We start from the raw sequence: 21,160 nt of genomic DNA, 5'->3' as shown, positions 1-21,160 counted from the left end.
AGGAAGGCTGAGTCACCGCTCATGGGAGCAGGGTAAAATGGGGTCTTCATAAAGAAAAGATGAAGAGTTGTAATGGACACAGTAGAGAAGAGTTTCTTTGGGAGAAACTGAGTGTGTGGTCATATGGAGGGATAGATGTCTGGCACTAGAAGACTGGTTTAAGGTATTTGATTAGAGACTTGATGGTTGTCCTCACCCCCCTCTCCCAGGTAAATGAGAATGCTACTACTTACCAATCTAACAACTTCCAGTACTAAGTCAGTGGATGCTTTAAGACAAATTTGGATTTGTCTGCCCCTGCTAGTAAAACACAGTATATTTCCTCTTGTAACTTTGTGAGAGAGAATGAAGTATATTTAGTGGCTGTCACAGTCAGCTAGCAAGTACATGAAAACAAAAATATAATACTTGCTATATTAGGAAAGCAGTCTGACAACAGAAATATTTTCTGAAGGAATCTGAGAAATGCCCAAACTAAACAGGCTACCCCTCCTACCACCAGAAGTTCAGAAAGGGATAAATTATGATAACAAACTCTACCTTCTGGATATTTGTAGTTATAAGTGATATCCACACGGGAATTGCTGCCAACAGCTTTGGTGCTGATAAACCTGCCAATTATTTCAGTATCACAGTAAACTCTTTTCTTAGTTCCATCATTGTATACAATCCATCTGTTGCAATCGGCATTCACCTCTGTATACACAAATAAGGTGTCGTAATCCAGGTCTACATCACCTTCTTTGATGGCTACGACAGATGCAGGGCCGCACTGGAATAATCCTAAAGCATGAAAAAAAGTGTCAAACTTGATTAATCATGCTCTGTTTGGAGAAGGAGCGTTAAGTCATTACACTGTTACCTTTGCTTTGTTCCTGTGGAGTCGCATCTAAAACTTGCCATCCATTGTATCGTGTTCCCAGATCTGGGCGAATGAACCAGCTTTCGTTCCAGACATGATAATCCCTAGAGGCAGAGCACAATGTCTAGAAAGCATAGCGATATAGAGGCACATAGGCTCCCAGATTGAAAGGTGAAGGGAATTGTTTTGTTTTTTAAAGATTATTTAAGGTATGACATAAGTTGTCTGTTAACAGCAGCTCACTGCTTTTTATGAGGTACAGATTTACTGCCTGCTGTTGAGTTGTAGGCCTCTGTAATAAAAAGACAACAGCAACGAGTATACAGAACTGAAGAGCTTACTTTGGGAGTAATAGGAAAAATTTAGGCCTTAGATATGGACAGTGCTTGGGGATTGGGCTTAGTAACCTTCAGATGTAAGTGCTGCAAGTTAAAAAGAAACCTGAGACAGCTATACTCAAATTATTCATAAAGTTTAATAGTTCATCTATAGCTGTGTGCAGCAGGAAATTATTAGAAAAAAAAAAAACAAAAAAAAAAAAAAAACAAAGCAAAACTAGGAATAGCATGTGATTAGAGTGATCCTTGCCCTGATGTACCCTCCTTGTAGCAGGCAGAAAATTAGGGACTTTCTGAACTAGAAATTGAAGAGGAGAACCTCCCTTGACCTGCTGGCCACTCTCTTTTTAATGCTAACCTGAGGGATAGCATTGGCCTTCTTAGCCACAAAGGTACACAAAGGCTTATGGTCAACCTCATGTCTGCCAGGACACCTAAGTCCTTCTCTGCAGAACTCTCTTCCTGCAGGTCAATCCCCAACCTGTACTGGTGCATGCAATTATTCTTTTTGTTTGTTTGTTTGAAGTAAGCATATAGAATATGGCTTGATATGACATTCTAACTGGTTGTGAGATGCACAAATTCATATTTACCATGTGGAATCCTTGCTGATATTAAGACTTTTTCCAGAGCTGTCATAGTACTTATCGATGCTCAGGTTTCTATCCACATCGTGGGCAGAATTAAAATTGGAAACCAAACGAGTTGGGATCCCCAGGCACCTCAGAACTGAAATATATTTAAAAGAAAAAAAGAAAAAAAAAATTGTAATAGATTATGTCTGAGATTTAATATATATATATATTTGATTCTTCAGGATACCTTCAAAGCACTCTTATAGAATTAACTGCTGTGTTGTTTTGATAAAACCTGAGGTCACAACGCGCCTCTGTTTCACCACAGTCTTTTACCCTCAGTGCTTACCTGTACACATCACACCTGCAAACACCCAGCACTGGCCGTATTGAACAGGCTTGTAGTTATCCTGACGCCATTTCTGGAGGATTACTACGCTGCCATCCCATCTGGATGGATTCTCATGTGAATGGAAACTTCCTTGCCACTTTCCTAGGAGAACTCCATTATCATTATCGTTTCCATTGATCTAAAAATAGGCCAGTAGACAGAACAGGAAAAAGCAGTTGTGTGTAATATACCATGTACAGGGTAACTAATGCATTCTGCTTTTGTGTAGAGTAAGTTGTCCATTTCTTACCATAGAACTGATGACTCGGCCCACATATTTAGGATCTCCTCTTCGAGATACATCAAGAGCTGGATCCTGACGATAGTATAGACTCAGATCAAGCATGGTGAGACAGATGTTTAGGAGGTGACCTTGAAACTGTGATAAGATAGGAGAAATTTTTAAGAAAATAGTTACACTAACATGATTAAAGCAGATTCCAATACAGTTCCACCTTTCTGAGGTATTCCAGACCAAAGATTATAGGGAGAGTGAGGCATAAAGTCAGTAGTGTGCAATTCACACTACAGTATTGGCTAAAGCCAAGGATGTCTAAATAAACCCTAAGTCTGGCATAGTGCCTTTGTCCATCGGAAGAAATGACTTCTGTAAAACTAAAACTGGCAAGCTTATTCTGTTTGTAGTTACTGGATTCCCTGGAATGATATCAATGTCATTTCTAGCTGGTTGTATATTCATTGAAAACAGTGGGCATCTTGAAGCCTAATGGGAATATTTCCATTTGTACTGTGGATGCTCTGCTCACACATGAGCTCTATAATTGTATTTGGAGCTTATGGTACTTGTAGAAGTCAATTCTAGCTGCAGTGCTATGCTAAGCTCTCAAACCGAAGTCATGCTACACAGCACACCACAAGCAGAACCAGCCAGGTTTGTCCAGTTTTCATATATATATATATATATATATATATGTATTACTTATCAAACAAGCAAACAAAGTAAGTTAAAATGATATTGGAGACAGCAGAACTTTCTGCAGCTTACCTGCCCATAGTACCATCCTCTTGCTTCAATGTATTTTGCATTGCCCACAAAGATAATTCCATTTTCATTTAGAACGTATTCCTGTCTCTCGTTTTCATTAGCTATGTAGACATCATCACCTGAAAACCAAGTTGTACATGCTTATACACTTAAAACTTGCAACTTTTGAAAAATGTTTCTATCTTGACTCAAAGTGTGGAATTAACTTCACTATTTGGGAAACCTCATTTCACCCTGGACATGTGCAATTCAGTGAAAATTCCTTGTTATTGTATATGTCCTGGTAGCAGGGGGGAAAAAAGAAATTACATATATATATATATGTTTTATTGTGACTGTTTTCCTCAATTTTAGTATTTGTATTATACAAATGTTGCCTATTTTTATGTTTTATTTTTGTAAGAAATGGAAGAAATCCCAGCTAGCTCACTGGAGTTTTCTGCTTTGTTGGAATAGTTAGAAAAATCATTCAAAAATAACCATGCAGATAATGTTTTCCTTTATTTTTCAGTAAAGTTCATCTTGTTTTAAAAGTCTCAAACAAAAATCTCTACTTGCCTGATCTGAACAACTACCAGAATGTTATTAGGAGAACTGTTGAACTCTGATTGCATTGCTACTCATTGGTTGTCCTACTCTGTGGCACAGTTTAGCTTCTGTAGGAGCATTGTCTTCCCACAGATTTTTAGGTTGATTTGTTCTCTATGTAGTACTTTATGTAGTGCTTAGCTCTGTGTTTAATATCATAATATTGAAAATTATTTCCAGAAACTTCAGGATTTAAGAAAATATATATAAAAGTTTTCTGTTCTATTGAGGCAACTTTTTTACCTTCCTAAGGGAACTTCCCTTCCTTTCCTTCCTGCAAGTAAAAAGATTGTGTCAGAATCTCAGAATGGCTGAGGTTGCAAGTATCTTGGAGCGATATCCCTTTATTAAAGTTTCATAAAGACATTTAATATTAAAACATCATTTCACACTTCAGTGAATTAAGAAGTTTATTGTTATTTTTAACATTCTTAGAAGATGGAATTTCCTGTTTCCAAATTCTGCATCTATTTTAGAAATGCCATCTGTGGAATTAATTGCTTCCTATTGGGTAAACTAAAAAAAATTTTAAACAGTTCTTTTCTTATCTGAGAGGCTTTTTGTGTTTTCAGTCATGGTAGTAAAACTGATATGAACGTGTTACACTCTATAACTCCTGTTCAGGAACAATTAACTGAAAGAATAGCCCAAGTGAGGTCACATTAGCTTCTTCTGCAGGGATATTAATATTTGTACATCTGAGGAGGTGTTTCTTCTTATGCAGTTTAGGATTAAATTTGTCTTTTCAGGGACATTTGACTGTGGTTTGGCCTTAAGTGCCTCCATACCCCTCATGGTTCCATCTGAAGCCCCAGCTGCTTTAAGCATTTACTGATATTACAGCGTATGAATTAATTTCTGTCTTTTCCAGCTTAATGACTAAGCTCCTATGTGGAAATGTAACTACATACAGTCACTTGCAGAGAACATAGTTTGTTCTATTTCCCTTTTACTATGGCAGTTCCTATAGTGGTAATGTATCCTCAGATTGAATCTGTTCTTGTCTCTCAGAAGCAGCAGCTTATTTAGACAAAGCTTAACTTGTAAGATACTTGTTTTTGTTTAGCAGTGGTTAATGAATGGTCAGATAAATCTGGAGGGCTTTTCTGCAAAATCATTAGTTTTAATTATAAGGACATAGCTTACTTTATCATCTGGCAACAATTTCTCTTCTATTACAGGCTCTCTTAACCTTGGAGTGATATAGTCTAATGCTAATCTAGGTTTCTGTCATGTATTTGCAAAATCTGAGTTTGGGAATTTGCATTTCTTCTGCAAGATGCTGAGACTGTAGAAATTAAAAATGGGAGCAGCAAGAGAAGGCTCTTTTCAACCCATGATGAAGATATAGAAAGTAGCAATGTTCTTCACATTAGTCCTCTATCAGTTTTCATAAGGATAGTTGGGCTGCTGTTTTTATAGATATAGTGTACAAGAGCATTATTGCTTTAATTTTGGTATAAGTAAAGGGCATTACTCTATGCTTGCTTTATTTCCTGAAAAGCACATGCTTAAATGAAAGTCTGTTAGCTCTCATCTATAGAATGTGTGATCTGCTCAGTCCTGAAGACAGAGTCTATAATGTCATTCCATAGAGCACATTTCATTAAAAAGATGAGGGAAGGTGGTGCACTTTTAATGTAGTGAAACCAGATCTGTGAATGCGTAGCTGAGATATAGCAACCCAGAGAAAGGCAGCTTGAAGGAGCAAGCTAATAGATCAGTTACATTCAAGAGAGAAGTCATCGGTACCTACCTGGGCACCAAGGATTGAAAAGAATCACAAACTGCCCCAGGAATCTGGAGAATATCTTGTTCCCTGAGTTTACCTGGAGGATGAGATTGTATCGTCCAATGATGGCATTAGCTGGGCTAGTTATTATAAAGGTCATGGATCCAGACTCACTGGGTCCCTGGGCAGCGCTCCAGCCACTTGGTCCCACCTCAGAGAGGTTAAACACAGCCCTTGTACGATGAGCTTCTGAGGGGGATGGTCCTGCCAGGAAGAGTAGGCAATTAGTTTATATTCTAAAGGGCTACTTCAGTAATAACCTCACACTTATGTTACAAAGGTTCCACACGAAGGAACATATTGTGGAGTTAAGAAGTGTTAGAAATGTGAAAGAAAAATTGCATCTCTAAACATAATAGTAAGTTGGCAAAATAGAAGGGAGGAACACCATCCAGAGGGATCTGGACACATTCAAAAATTGGGCATATGAGAATCTAATGAGGTTTAAGAAGATCTAGTGCAAGTTGCTGCACTTGGGTTGAGGCAAACCTGGATACGCATGCGGACAGAGTAGAACTCATTGAGGGCAGCCATGGCAAACAGCCCATGGCAAGGGGTTGGATCTTTAAAGTCCCCTCCAACCTAAGCCATTCTATGATAATAAGGAGAAGCTATGTGTGAGTGTGGAGTAATCTTAGGGAGCATTACCTATTTCAGTGACAAAGGCTAGGCTCTCCCCAGGGTGCTTTTGTCTGTTGAAGTACAGAGTAATAGTGAAGCCTTGTCCACGCCTCACGGTCAACTCAGTGTTGGCATATCTGTCAGTGTGGTGTGCACTTGCATTTACTGAAGGCTGCCAGCTAATATGTGTTGGTTTCAGCTCTGTAAAATAAGAGAAAATATTAAGAAGCTAACAGCATGAGAAGAACTCGTTTCCTGCCAAGAACGATGAGATTAGTAAGAGCAGTTATCTTTTATTGGAAAAAAGACAGATGGTCAACTAAATTGATGAAGTCTAGTGGCTAATAACAGAAAGAATGTGCTTGTACTTTGTTACTGGGCAGTCATACACCAAGTTCACAGATACTTTCTATATAGTACAAGGTGCTGTTTTATGGCTGAAAAATTTATGGAAGCAAATCACTTTGCTTCTGTCTTTTCAAAGTCAGCGCCAAATGACGTGGCTACTAGTCACTCTACAGTTCTCAACATATATGTTTTAAGTTTCCAGAAATGTTTGTTAGGATTTCTTACTTTTCCTGCTTACATTTTGGTGCCACCTGGCCTTGATTAAGGGAAGATGCATAGTGAGAGATTATCTGTCTTTCATGAATGAATAGGAAATACTTGTGAACATATTAGCAGTATCTAAAGGTGGGGGACTGTAAAAAAGAAGGGGAGAAACTCACTAGAATGGTCTGTTGTGATAGGACAAGGGGAAATGGTTTCAAACCAACAGAGGAGCTATTTAGATTGAATATAAGGAATATGTTTTATAAGGGTAATGAGGCACTGGCATAGGTTTCCTAGAGATGAGGTGTTGGATGCCCCATCCCTGGAGATGCTCAGTGACAGGCTGGAGGGTGTTTGAGCTCCTGATGAAACTCTAGATGTCTCTCTTCATTGCAGGGAGTCAGACCAAATGGCCTTTAAAGATTCCTTTCGACTCAAACAGTTCTATGATACACTTTTGACACAGAAAGTCAACTGACTAAATTTAGCACTGTCCAAAATTACAAGTGGATGGTTGGGATTGCTGTTCTAGCAGGTTTTGCCTTCATCATGTCCTAGAGTAATTCTGATGACTTCTAATGTGCTTGGAGTTCTATGATAACAAGTGTCCCCCTTCATACATACTCTTATCATAGTCTATTGTATAAAATTCACAAAGAAGTGTTTGCCACCTTAAAAGCTATACTAGCATCGAAATATATATATTTAATGAATATGTTCATTATGTACATAAGCATATATAATTAAGCATATATATACACTATACTAGCATAAAAAGCAAGTATGTATATGATACTCCTAGCAGGAATGTTTTCCCTTCTCTTGCTCATGCTTCAGTGCAGTGCTCTAAGTGGGAAGGAATGGATTAAGGCCTGTGGCACAATGCTGTATTATGGTTGAGGTCTTCAAAGAAGATTTCAGTTTTGTCTCATACCATATAGCACAGCAATGAACTACTAGGTCAGACCTGAAACAGTGTAGCTGCATCTTAAAATACAATTGACACACAAACTTTGAAGAAAGATTATGAACAAAATCTACCTTAATCTGCCAAAAAGTACTGTAATAACATTCAAGGGAGAGGAGTATTTTCTTTGTAGTCCAAGATCACAGAGAGGTAATGTAAGCATTGATAGACTGAAAGAAACAATATTATATTTCTATATATAATATATATTATAATATATAATATTATAATATATAATATTTCTGGGACATCAACTGTGTTAGGCTATTTCCTCAGCAAAGCAACACTTAAAAATTGACTTGAAAACTTGTCTTTCATGGTTGAATAAAAGATAGACCTGCTTTCCCATTGTCCAGATCACCAGTCATTATTTTAAACATTGTTCTTGGTCAATATGTAGCAGAAATATTGTCATTACTAGAGTTTTAAGATTTGTTTGAATTCCCATCTACAGAGTTCGTGCTTGCAGCTTGCTTATGTCAGTTTACACAGATTTTCTTAATACAAAAGAAAGTATAATGATTTTTAAAAAGCATTTAAAAATAAAGGGTTTAACTAGGGATAGGTGTGATGCCTTTGAAGTGATGGGAATTCCTTTTTTTCCTCCTCAAAAACGACTCCTGTTAAGCTGAAAATAATTTTCAGACAGTCCTGGTCATGACAATAAGACACTGAAAATGAGATGCAAGAACAAATAGTACTATGAGATTTCCTCCAGATACAAAAATCTGTGCAGATTTCTACAGGGCATAAATCATAAGTAACCAATCCCAAGTACCTGCTGAAGGGAAGCAACTGACACACAGAACTCACCTGCCATTCCCTCAGCTTATGTGAATTGCATACGCCTTCTACTTTGTTCTTCAAGGAAGTCCAATTTGCGCTATTCAAAAAACGAAGAAACCCAGCAATCTTTGTGTACCGCCAGCTGAAATTCAAGAAGAGGAATGGGTACTTAGCAGTTGTTATTAATACATGTAGGCTTGTCAAATGAATTAATTAGTTGCTATAATATAAGTATGTCTAATGCCAATGTTTCTGTACAATGTGGGTGTAATTATGGGAGGAGATACCAAAATTATTTACTCAGAGGAAATGCATTCTCCCGAATTCCAAGACGAGTAGGACTTCCTACAAAGAATAATGGGTGTGCCATGAATAAGTTATCTTCAGGGATGAGGAAATAGGGAGTGTGGTGGGACATACAAACCATATGAAGGAAAAGAGGCATTTCCTGATGACTTAACTTCCAGGTTGGTTAATGTGACTTCTGGTTTTGAGACCTTGCCCCCTGCTCTAAGTGAAATGACAGATTCCCACTATAAACAAATATCTGTCTATCTGTTTTGTTAGCCAGCTCCGTATTACCTATTCAAACAGAAATTTTCTTAAGAATTAAAAATAAATTCCCAGAACCCAAATTATTAACCATGAATACTTTCTATCAACTCAAACTTTAAAATTTACTTTAAAAGCATGCAGGTAATAAAAGTGACATTTTTCTGGAGACAAATAATTATCATGTTTAAATTCCTCATCTCCACTTATCATGTTTTAGTGTTCAGTAAAGACTTTAAATACATATATATTAATCTGAATTTTTAAATTACAAGAAAAATAGCAAATAGGCAGAAGTTAAGATCTATTCCTATTCTAGAAATTTATATATGTATGTATATACATACATACATATATATATATATATATATATATATATATAGGCTTTTCACATCTTTTTGTGAAACTTGGCTTTGATAGCATGAACACTAGAAGAGTACTTAGTACTTATCTGGCTTTCATGCCTGTCCTGTCTTGAAAGAAAAACGCTACAGCTTTTCATACTTGGCAGCACTGTATCAGCTATGACAGTGTATATTTCCACTTACATTATAATTCAGAGGTCCTTCCTCTTCTTGGAAGTTCCTGGGATGCTCAGGCTCTTAGAACTTGTTCCAGGAGTCTCCTTGAATGGATTTGATTGCTTTTCAGAGCTGCTTTAGTTAGTCTTTTTCTCTTCTCCTTAATTCATAGTCCTTGGAAACCATAAGAGCCACAAGCCTCTGATGTTACCTGATCTTCACACACAGTCCTAGTGATGAACCGCATCAACCAGTTCTTAAGTTCAGGTGTTCAGTACTTACGGTGATTGCTTCAGACGCTTCACACTGCTCCCTCTGGAGCATGACTAGTTCCTTTCTTCTTCCTTGCTACTCACATAGGCAATTAAAATTCAGACCACTTTTTCTGTCTCGGCTGCATCCACCTCCTTTACCTCTGTATGACGTACCCATTGTGGTGTTCACCAAGCCATCCCAAACTTTCATAGTGGCCTACATCCTAAACCAGCACCTGACAGTCGACACCTTCACCACACCAAAGCATTAGCAGCCACTTTTGTAATCCCTTTGGAATGCAGCGGTCATGGTTCCTATGTGACTAATGACTTAATAGTGTCACAGGTGTTTTTCCTAGCTCAGTTCCACCCACCTATCATCCAAAATGGTCACAATATTTTATTCCTTCTTTTCCTTAGTTTCATGGCCTTGGAATTGCTGTTCAGTTTTCCAGCTTTCCAGTGTAAACCTAAACTTACGTTTTTCTTGCCTTCTCAATAATTTGTTGTTTGAGTATTGTGTTATCATGACCTCAGATTAGCTTTATTGCACCTTAAACTCATATTGTTGCTAGTCTTTTCTAGAAAGTGTAAGTTCCACAAAAACATTGCAGAATCCTATCTATGAGTCTGTATCCCAGTAGGCACGCATTTAATTAGCTGTGTTTACTTTATGCACATTTGAAATATTGCAAGGGAAGGGTGTTGCCTTTCTATGATTCCCCTAGAGGTCCAGTTCACCAGATTCTGCCATTTCTGCTAGCGCCCTTTGCTTGACTTCAGCAAATTGGTTGCTTTCACTCATTTAATAAGAAGTTGAAATTCTAAGTTCATGAGCTTGAACTTTCCACATTTGGTCTGTGTGATGAGAGCTCTTAGTTCTCGCAGGTTTTAAGGAACATCAGGAGAAAATCTGTGGGCTGCTTGTACAACTTCTGCATAGCCATGTCATTACATAGCCAGAATGATGTACTGATGTCATGTGTCTGGTATGGAAAACTAGAAGGCTGCTGGTGTGCCCCTTGAGTACTTTTTCAGGGCACAGGGGCAAGGTGGGTTCTGCAGTCCAAAGTACAATAGAGCAGTAGTGTGACTTCTCATTCCCTTCATCTACACAGATCATTTTTCAGTCAGAGATTGACTTACTGTTGCATAATTATCACCCATAAAGCAAATCACTCAATGGGCTACACCTAGCTCTCTTGTTCCTGGAATCTTGCTTTTAGTTTCTGCTTCCCCACAAACTACTTAATCACCTGCCAGGTAGAGTTCCATTGAAGGAACATCTATTCTTACGCATACTGTTTAGCAACAGGAATTCAAGATGTGGAATTCATAAGCTAGGTTAATTATACAATTTTTAAATGAAGGCTAAGTCACCTTTTATTAAGACACGCCTTTTTACTACCATTTTTGGCCCTCACAACACCCAAACAAATTTGGATGCATTCTTTGCTTACACCAGTTTTTTTGTGCTTGTGGTCTGCACCTATCTACCATTAAAAGTTTAACTAAGATATACTGAACTTGATCTCAATATTAACTGGAGTCTGTATTCAATATATTATTTGCTAATGGAGATGGCTTTCTAACATGCAAACTATCATGAAAAATTCTAATTTTTCCAGAGTTAAAATACCCCCTGACCTAAGATTACGCTCCCTCTGATTCCCAGAGAGTATCAGTGAGAACAAAATAGCAGCATGTAAAAAAGAACCTCATATACCATGAGCTGGGCAATTATCCTAAAGTGTTTGCCAAGTTGCTCTCATGTTGGGCAGCATCCAAATTGCTTCAGAACATTTCCTGTGCCACACTTGGCCACTGTGATTTGGCAGAAAAGAAAAATGTCATGATGCTTACTCATTATTGCCAAGAAGACTGGGCAAAATAATGTAAAACGTGCACTTACTCCTGGTTACTTTCTAGTGTCATGATGGCAATGAAGGGAAACACCACTATGCAATTGCACTGTATAAGGCTTTTAATGTGTAAAAATGTGTTTATGTTTGTGCAGAAACAGCCAGAGACAGAAGTAATGATTTCCAAAGAAAAGCAGAGAAAAGTCAAACAAGCAGTCATGGAAGGTAAGAAATTCTGTTTAATAACATGGCACAGTAGTAAGTGAACTATTCCACACCTTATTAAAAATTACAGTGTAAAATGTTAATGATGTAAGGTTGGTAAAACCATATGACAGGAAGCAAGGATTTTGTTCTGTTAATTTTCTCATGGGTTTTTTTTTTGGTGTTTTTTTTTTTTGGTTTTTTTTTGCACAATATTTCTTACACCATTTTGTTCAATTGGTAGGGACAAAGATAGTTTATTGTGTATCTTCCTGTTAGTCAATCACCTTTACAGTTTTAAAGGCCTTGATATCTGCAAATTTATCACAGGAGAAATTAACAAGCAGATGCTTGGAGCCCGTCTCAAAAGGGGTAAGTTTAAATTTCGTACTGGATATCTCTCTGGCTTTCAGTGGTGGTACTCTAGAAATAGGAAACAAGAGAAAAAAATATAAGAAAAATATAAGGACCCCCCCCAAAAAAAAAACATTATTCAGTAATCCAGATAAGCTTACTTGGGATCAGGGTGAAAACATGCTCATCATGTATCATTGTGTTGAATAAGCTGGAGCCACAAGGCTGATGCAAACTCCAGAATTGCAGCAGATTATAGCAAGGTGAGAAAAATGTTTACACATAAAACTTTTACTGGAACTTGCTGAGTACGCAAGAAAGTTCTATCAAATTATAAATAATCATTTGCCTTCCCACAGTACGGAGTCAAAGCTTAGGTGAGATGGAAAGGTGATTTAAAGCTGTGTGCAAGAAGAAAATCCTGTCTCATCCTTGTGTTTGGTTCAAAGTCACCCACGGCTGCGTTCTGGATTAGTTATCTTCAGTAGCAGGAAGGAGGCCCTTCTTGTACTTACTCTATCTTAAGGATTCCTCTCAGCAGGTCACTGCCTTCTACCTGCAGCACACAGTCCTTCACTTCTATATCGATAGGATTGGTAAATACCACTTCCACATCCACTTCTTTATTCACTTTTGCCTCACCAAGTACCTGAGCAAAGAAAACGCTTAAAAGATCAGATCATCATGTCAGAAGAGGGATTACTATGAGGCACTGTGATATACCAAGGCAGAATATAAGCAGAACATCTCTTTCTGAGGAAACAAGTGCCTAAAGGGCTCATTTTCCCCTTACTCTGCCACTGCAGTTAGAGCAAAGGGACAGTAATTCACCTGTATGTCAATGGTAGGGTTGTCCAGGGCGATGTGTCTTTGTACCAGTACTTGAATCCCACCTTCTACGTGACATAAAGCTGTTACTTCAATCGCATTATCTGTAGTTAACTGCTGCTGATATTCAGCATAAGATATCTTAATGGGAAAATGTTTCTCTGTGGAGGAAAAAAAGAAAAAAAAGAAAAAAAAATAGAAGGAAAAAAAAAAAAAAGGAAAAAAGGAGCTGATAAACACTTTTATAAGGGAACAGACTTTCCACCCAGTATTAATACAGAGATAGGCATGCCCACTTCTCTGGGCAGCAGTGCCAGGGCCTCAATGCCCCCTCTGTAAAGGATTTCTTCTTCACATCTGACATAAATCTCCCCGCTTTCAGTTTAAAGCCATTCCATTTTGTCCTATCATTATCAGTTTATGTAAAAAGTCAGCCTCCATCTTTTTTATAAGCTCCTTTTCTTTAAGTACTGAAGGGCCACAGGAAGGTTTCCCCACAGCCTTTTCTTCTCCAAGCTAAACAAGCCCAATTCCCTCAGCTTGTTTTCACAGGAGAGGTGCTCCAGCCCTCTGAGCATCTTCATGGCCCTTCTCTAGGCTCACTCCAACAACTTCACATCCCTCCTGTACTGGGAGCCCCAGGCCTGGACACAGATGGGTCCTCATGAGGGCAGAGTAGATAGGGACAACGCCCTCCCTGCCCACTGCCACCCTCTGATGATGCAGCCCAGGATGCTGTTGTCCTTCTGGGCTGCAAGCACACACTGATGGCTCATTTTGAGCTTTTTATCCATCAGGACCCCCTATACCTTTCTCTGCAGGGCTGCTCTCAAGGAGTTCTCTCAGTTTGTAGATGTTTTGGATTGCCCCAACCCAGGCTGACCATCCTCTAATGCCTGTTTACTGATAACTTTTATTAAGAATTGTGTGATTATTTTATTTGAAAAATTACCTTCCTCAGGAGACAGAGAGACAGAAAGGGAGTCCTTCCAGATCTCACGAACTGGTTTTCTTGTGTACATGGTGCTCCAAGCAGTCATATTTACATTAACAGATTTAACTTCAGGTTGTAAATTTGCAAGAACCAGAATTAAATTGAGGTCTTTGCCAACTTCTAAAGGACCGGCCATTTTAAACCTTCCTGAGATATCAGGCTTTTGTTCAACTTCCTCTGGTGTTGGTGCTGTAGGATCAAACTTATCCTCAAGTCCCAGCTTTTTACGGGCTTTCTTAAAAATATCTCTTTCTTTTTTAGAGCCTGTTAGAAACAACAATGAAAATTACCCTCAGCAGTTAACAAACATCTTTTCTTTTACGTGACAGCTAGAGACTACTCAGCAAAACGTAATTCTATACTGAGAGGGCAATGGTATAATGTGGTCTGTTGACTCTGACAAGCAGCCAAACACACACCCAACATCACATACATTCCCCATACCTGCAGGATAGGTAGAATATAGAAAAAAGGTGAGAACTATGGATCAGGATAGTGATAGTTTAAAAGGGAAAACAAAAGCTGCATGTGAATGAAGAAAACATCCCAGTCAGGCCCACTACACAATGGAAGCTAGTTACCTGGCCTCTACGTTACCATGTTTTCCACTCTTCATATACATATTTACAGTAAGAAGGTTCATTCTCTACATTTGCAAATTCAGTTCATGGTTATAATATATTTCTGCACTATCAAACCCAAAGATCTGTCAAGTTTATGTGCTGCACGTTGCTTTTCTTGCACCTAAATATTGATTTAGCTTAGGTTTTTTTGTCACAGGTCTTTCATCTTGCTGTCAAGTAATTGGGTTATGGACTAATCAGTACAAAAGAGAGGCAGCCAGTAAACATTAGCATATGAAGGTGGAGCAATGAATACTTCACTCAGAGTTATTTGGACTTGTCTTATTTAGGTCCTGCAAAGCAACTACAAATCAGAAAGTGAATGGCATTATTTTTTACTCTTTACATTCTCTTTTCTGCTAGGACTGAATAAATTTAGTATAAATGTTCATTTTACCATATAGATGTCCCAAACTGCCAACCAAGAGGCTCCTATCATTAAAGTTCTGGAATGAACCAAATATAGAACTGTGAAGTTGGTTTTTTTACCTTCTGCGTATTTATATTCACTGGTGATATCTATGCGATCATCTCTACCAACTGCCTTTGTGCTGATGAGTTGGCCGATTACTGTCGACTTGTTGAATAATAATGTTTTCTTTCTAGTTGCAGGATCATAATTCCAGTACATACAGTCTGCATTCACTTCAGCAAATACAAACGGACAGTCGTAGTCCAGATCTACGTCTCCTTCTTTGACGGCATTCCTTGAGGCAGGACCACACTGATAAATTCCTATGGCATCAAGAAAATATACCTTTGAACTAATCAATGGTTTTCAAGTAAGCAGATTATTAGGCAGATATTTATCAATGACTTTTAAATTATCAAGTGCTGCTGGGCCATTCCAGCCCTTTCATCCATATAGACCCTCATATCAGGCCAATAATTGATGTGTCTTGCATTTATTCTCAACATACACTTGATCTATTTTATAGTATTCATTCATCTTCAATAGCTCTAGACGCATACACTGGAAATATAGAAAGAGCTGCAGGAGACTGGCCCTAGAAACCTAATTTGTTTCTTGGCAGCCATAGAGGAGCTGATGTTTATTTTAATTAGTCAGAAACTGTCACTTCGATTCTGAGCAGGAAAAGAAATTTCTTTCACAGCAGTTTTACAATTTATTTTTCTCTCTGAAATGACTGATTTATGTTTTTTCAGCACTACTCCTGGAATGAAATCTGTGTACCTCCACTCTCTTCTTGGGGAGTTGCATCCAGAACTTGCCATCCACTGTATGAAGGGCCCAAGTCACTGCGGGAAAACCAGCTTTCATTCCAGACGTGGAAATTCCTACATTCAAGAATGAATAAAGTAAACCAGTGGTATGTGTTTCTAAATTTCTATTTGCATTCATTAATTAGTATTCTTTGTCTCAAATGCTTTAACTTTTGAAGGTTCTTATCTGAGACTGATGACTACCACTCTGATCCTGGCAAACTTAATTATGTAGGAGCTGAAAATTGTATCATGGAACCACCGGAAATTTTAAAGGAGAGATACTGATTTTTTTTAAATATCCAAAATGTCTTGAGCCTCTTTCCCCCCCCAAAAAAATTTCTGAGCCTGTAGACTTCCTAGTTTTAGCTTAGTATCTTATTGCACAAAACTATAGTATTTTCTGTAAGCTTCTCTTAGATTTAGGACATGTCCAGAACAAGCAGGGAGGCAAACAAGTCAAACGGTGAGAGGCTGCACTCTTCTTTGCTGAATGAAAGCTTACTTCAATTGTATTTGTTGCTTAGTGTTGATAACACTTATTTTTCACTGCAGATTATTTCACTACAAGAAAAAAGGAGAAGGAGAGGGGTGCTAGTTCAGTTGAACTTTTACAGTTTAATATGGTTTAGTTTTTGAAGAATAACTTCAAACAAAGTTAGGTCCCAATATTTGATATTTCCAGTATAACATCCCATTTTTTTCAGTAATCTGTGACAGCTATAACTTTGTCTGCCTTGGCTTCAGTTTGCTGTAGTAACTGATGTTAATTCTCTGTTTAATTAAGAAAAAGTTAAAAAATACCTAATTTAGTGGTAGTATAATTTTGTTTTGTTGATCTTGTGCATGTAGTTGTTTTTAAGACAATTTTTAAGCAGTTAATAGAGCATTTGTCATCAGAATCTATACTCTGCTCCTGAAGACTATAATCACTGATAGGCCCTATTACTAAATACTGCAGAATCTTACCAGACACTGTCAGCTCCCTCATTCAAATGATTTCCAGAAGCATCGTAAAACTCATCCACACGCAGGTTTCCATCTGCATCATGGGCAGAGCCGAAGTTTGTAATTGTACGAGTGGGAATCCCCAGACATCGAAGCACTAAAGAGAGAATGGAAAACCATCGTCAGAAAGCACTATTTCCAGAATATGATGTTTCATATAATAGATGAATGTTCAGAAATATTTTCACATAGCAAGTGTTATTAGTGCACAGAGTCCATGCAGTATCATTATATACATTACATAAATCATACCTGTGGTTAACACTGCTGCAAAAACCCAACACTGTCCGTATCTAACAGGCCTGAATCCTGATTTCTTCCAGTTTTGCAGGATTTCACCACTTCCAGTCCAGCTGCTTGGACTTTTCCCACCATCATAATTTCCACTCCAGTTTCCTTGTACCACCCCTTGGTCATCATTGGCATTAACCTGGAAAAAATATTCACAAAATGTATGAGTACATAAATTAAGAGTTTACAATAGATGAAGCAGTGGTGGAGGATTCAGGTTTCAGGGCAGGAATACCCCATGCGTTAGTACAGGCTGGGAAGTAGTTTGCTGAGTGGCCGCTGAGCTGAAATGAACCTGGGAGTTACAGCAAGAGCCACAAATTATCAGAATACTGAGGGAAGCTGTTTCAGCCCTTTAATTTTCACTGTGCCAGGATTACTGCCCAGTTCCCAGTTCAGGCTTCTCAGTTCAGGGGAATGTTGTGGCACTGAACAAGGTCCAGGAGACAGGGCTACTGAGATGGTCATGAGCCCTAGAGCACACAACTTAGAAGCTGAGAGTGCTAGGCTAGTTCAGTCTAGCAAAGATGAAGGAGACTGTAGTAAGAGCTTACAACTATTTGTATGGGGCATAAAAAATCAGGAGTCCAACTTTTCTCTGTACTGGTATTATTACATGCCAAGAGGCAATGACAGAAAGTTGTAGCTTGGGAAGACCATATTGGACATAAGAGAAAAATAAATGACTAAGAAGACTGTGCAGCTCTGGATTGATCACCTAGAGAGGCAGTGAAACTTCCACCCTTTGAGATTTTCAAGACAACATGACAAATGAATGGATGACCTGATCTAGTGCTCCTGTAGACCCCCTTCAAATGGGAAGTTGAATTAAAGACCTCCAAAGTGCTCAGCATAACAACCTACAACATAACTTTGAGTTTGAATACTGCATATCGTTAAGTGTTAAGTGTGAGACATACATAAATGAGACAACAACTTAGGGGTTTCCCTGGCTCACATTTCTGCTTTGTGGTACATGCAAAACAGTGGCCTAAAATTTTCTGAGAAGTGAGCAGTGAGTAATTTGGACTTTCTGAAGACATTGTTTACCATTGCACTGAGAACACGGCCCAGATATTTGGGATCATATCGGTGAGATACATCTGTGGCAGGATCCTGACGGTAGTTCAAGCTTCGATCCAGCATGGAAAGGCAAATATTGAGGATATCTGCTTGAAACTATGGTATAGAAATATATTAGTGTATTGGAAATGCAGATCATTCTTCTGTACTAAAATATACAGATAAGTAGAACTACATGAGCATTTAATATTTCTTTAACCACAAGATGAAACCTTGCAGCTCAGCCAATAAAAATGAAGATTGAAACTCTGAGAGGTTTTCAAAGCTCAGAATGTGTGGAATGACAGCCAGGCCTGTGCTATTCAATGATGCTCCACTATACTTCGCAGCAGACTCTTAGATTTCTGATGTCTGCATCTGTATCCTAGCTCATATCACCAACTAGTCAACTGCAAATTTTCTCATTAATCAATGAAATAGAACTTGCTGTGAGTTCTAACTGCAATACCAGACTCCTGGTCTTCTGAGGTGTAAGATGTGATAAACATTAAACAATAAACAAGCTGATCATCCAGCTTATTGTGGAAAATGGTGCACAAAGCACTGGCTGCTGGTTCAATGCTGTATTTACCTGGCCATAGTTCCATCCAAAACTGTTGATATGATGACTGTTGCCTGCAAAAATGATACCAAACTCTTCTAGCACATATTCCTCACACTCAGCCTTGTTAGGCATGAACACATCATCACCTGAAAAGACAAAGTAGAGGTATATGCAATCACAGAAGGCAAAATAAATAAAAAAACCTCCAGAGTTTTGGTAGAACTTCATCTGCATTTTTTTTGAGGGGTGGGGCAAAGGGCTCTCCAGTAAATACATGATACAGAGCTGGTTTTATGTACCAGAGGTTTTATGTACCTAAGAAAACATTATATGCTTTTCTCACTGCTAGATTATGTGGTGAATGTTCAATCCTCATACTACAGAATTGTAGGACAAATGGAGAAGCTGCAGATACTAATCAAACTACAAGTAAATCAGATATTTCTGGGGAATGCTGATCTATTCATACCTGAAGACCAAGGGTTGAAGAGCAAAACAAAAGTGCCAAGGGCTTCTGGAGACGAGCTGCCAGTTGAATTACCCTGAACACTCAGCTTGTAACGTCCGATGACAGCATTAGGTGGGCTGGAGATGGAGACACTCACAGAGTGGGAACTGGTGGACTGAAGAACTGCGCTCCAGCTCTCCTTGCTTGCTGTGCTGGAGATACCAAATGTGGCTAGGGTCTTGGTCTGCTTGGAGGGTTTTGGTCCTTTTAAGGAAAACAAACAACTTTATTTTTCCAGCTTGCTGAAACTTGTTAACAAACCTATTGGAGATTTAACCCTTCTCTTAGATTAATATGGCAAATGTCTGAAAATGAAAGAAACTGCCTCTGCTAGCTGAGATGGAAGTAGTACAGCAAATATTTCAAATACTTCCAGGGCTATTTAAAGCAGCGTGTTGCTTCTGAGGTATTAACTGGCTACCCTATGGCACATACCAGGCCAAAAGAATGTGGCTTAGGCATTACAATTTCTTTGAAAGAAGTTGGGAGCCATACCTGTTTCTGCGATGAATGTTAAGGTTTGCTCAGGCTGTTCTATTCCATTGAAGGTGATTACAAAGGCCTGACCTCTTCTCACAATCAACTCTTCGCTAGAGAATTTACTTGTGTGGTGATCTCTCCCATTTTCTTTCACATGCCAGTCGGTACTTGGCTGCGTCGCAGCTAAGAAAAAGTGAGAAGTACATTAGGAGAAGGAAGAAGTACATAAACGATTGCAAGAATTGCACGTTACTTTCTGTAAGTAGCTAATGAAAATGTGAAGTGTCCACCATAAATGGAAATAAGTTATTTCTGAGCATTTTATTCTTTTTTTTTTGAATGGATGTTAAATAATATGGTGTGGAATACTCTTGTGTGCAAGCTATAGCTTTATCAGAGGCCAAACAACAAGCATCTGTAGTTGGTTTGGCTCTGACATGGACTGAGCCTATGGAGAGTTCTTTAGTAGATTAACTTGATGATTGAAATGAGGTGCAGAAGAGCAGAAGAAAAAGATATTAGTGTGTGTGTTCTTTAAAAATTATTTTTTAAATAATCATTTGAAAAATAACACTTTATTTTTAAAATAGTCTTTACTCTCCTTCTCCTTCCTCCCCTTTCACCTCATGAAGAGAAAGAATAGGAAAGTCCTTAGTGGGTCAGAACTGTGTTGGATTGTTACTGAGTAAAAAAATCAGCATCCTGTGTTCGGCTTGATTCATCCATGAGGAGGTGATCTTTGCAGCATGATCTTCAGCTTATCAAGTCAGGCAAGCTTTGAATTAACTACATTTGTAGTCTTAGAACTGCAGTCATATTTTGAATGGGGGGGGAATACATTTTTATTTATTTTTTAATCTAGGCAAGCAGTATGTACTTTGATTTTTTAGGAATGTACCTATTTAAAAAATAATAATCTTTAGAAACTTGACAACAAATCACATCTGTTATGTTACAAGTTCAGGGGTGAGGAAAACTTGTCTTTAGTAAGGCAGATTAGCTGCCGATGTTGGAAATGAAGCAAAGTAGCCAAATTGCATAAGCATAAATTTTAGCAGCAAATCAAAAGCAGACAAACACAATCCTTATATTTTTGTATCCTCTCAATTTTAACTTCAGGTTTCAACCATTTCTGTGCACTGTAACCTCCCTCTGCCTTTTCAGTGATACCTTCTCCAGATTGTGCTTCTCCTGTTGCGTCAGATTTGTCATTCTCCCATTTGCACTAGGCTGACAACTTAAAACGCCTGCAGACTTTCCCTTCACTTTCAGAGCTGAATATACATCTTATTGATGTAAGAGAATAATAGAGAACCACAGAAGGGCTTGCCCCCTTGCTCACCTTGGCCCAT

General features: G+C 38.4%; 2 protein-coding genes and 1 long non-coding RNA gene across 3 annotated transcripts in view; 1 reads left to right on the top strand and 2 right to left on the bottom strand.

Annotated features, from left to right (window-relative positions):
- Window positions 1-8,512, bottom strand: part of LOC140259095 (protein-glutamine gamma-glutamyltransferase 6-like) — a 12,742-nt gene extending 4,230 nt beyond the window's left edge. The window contains exons 1-9 of the mRNA XM_072350089.1: window positions 8,506-8,512; window positions 6,201-6,374; window positions 5,517-5,756; window positions 3,173-3,291; window positions 2,417-2,545; window positions 2,125-2,305; window positions 1,794-1,929; window positions 863-966; window positions 541-783 (exon numbers count right to left, since the gene is read on the bottom strand). Coding sequence (XP_072206190.1) covers window positions 541-783; window positions 863-966; window positions 1,794-1,929; window positions 2,125-2,305; window positions 2,417-2,545; window positions 3,173-3,291; window positions 5,517-5,756; window positions 6,201-6,374; window positions 8,506-8,512 — 1,333 coding nt within the window. The remainder of the gene's footprint in view (window positions 1-540; window positions 784-862; window positions 967-1,793; window positions 1,930-2,124; window positions 2,306-2,416; window positions 2,546-3,172; window positions 3,292-5,516; window positions 5,757-6,200; window positions 6,375-8,505) is intronic.
- Window positions 1-15,995, top strand: part of LOC140259087 (uncharacterized) — a 26,944-nt gene extending 10,949 nt beyond the window's left edge. The window contains exons 2-4 of the long non-coding RNA XR_011905358.1: window positions 11,823-11,892; window positions 15,277-15,452; window positions 15,838-15,995. This is a non-coding gene — a long non-coding RNA (uncharacterized lncRNA). The remainder of the gene's footprint in view (window positions 1-11,822; window positions 11,893-15,276; window positions 15,453-15,837) is intronic.
- Window positions 12,147-21,160, bottom strand: LOC140259086 (protein-glutamine gamma-glutamyltransferase E-like). The gene is made up of 13 exons (XM_072350074.1): window positions 21,151-21,160; window positions 19,824-19,991; window positions 19,290-19,532; window positions 18,848-18,966; window positions 18,244-18,372; window positions 17,155-17,332; window positions 16,864-16,999; window positions 15,866-15,969; window positions 15,160-15,405; window positions 14,006-14,311; window positions 13,057-13,214; window positions 12,741-12,874; window positions 12,147-12,294 (listed from the first exon to the last, which is right to left on the bottom strand). The coding sequence occupies exons 1-13, from the start codon at window positions 21,158-21,160 to the stop codon at window positions 12,147-12,149; spliced, it is 2,079 nt and encodes a 692-aa protein (XP_072206175.1).

Source organism: Excalfactoria chinensis, chromosome 15, assembly GCF_039878825.1.
Source record: "Excalfactoria chinensis isolate bCotChi1 chromosome 15, bCotChi1.hap2, whole genome shotgun sequence".
Taxonomy (NCBI): domain Eukaryota; kingdom Metazoa; phylum Chordata; class Aves; order Galliformes; family Phasianidae; genus Excalfactoria; species Excalfactoria chinensis.
Note: the sequence above shows the minus strand (reverse complement) of the source record. Positions and strands in the feature narration are given on the sequence as shown.

Bases quoted from the DNA above. Each gene is read 5' to 3' on its own strand.
- LOC140259086 (XM_072350074.1), bottom strand. The intron at 18,967-19,289 runs GTATGAATAGAT...TTGTCTTTTCAG, and splicing joins CTTCAACCCTTGGTCTTCAG to GTGATGATGTGTTCATGCCT. The intron at 18,373-18,847 runs GTAAATACAGCA...TCTATACCATAG, and splicing joins TTGGATGGAACTATGGCCAG to TTTCAAGCAGATATCCTCAA.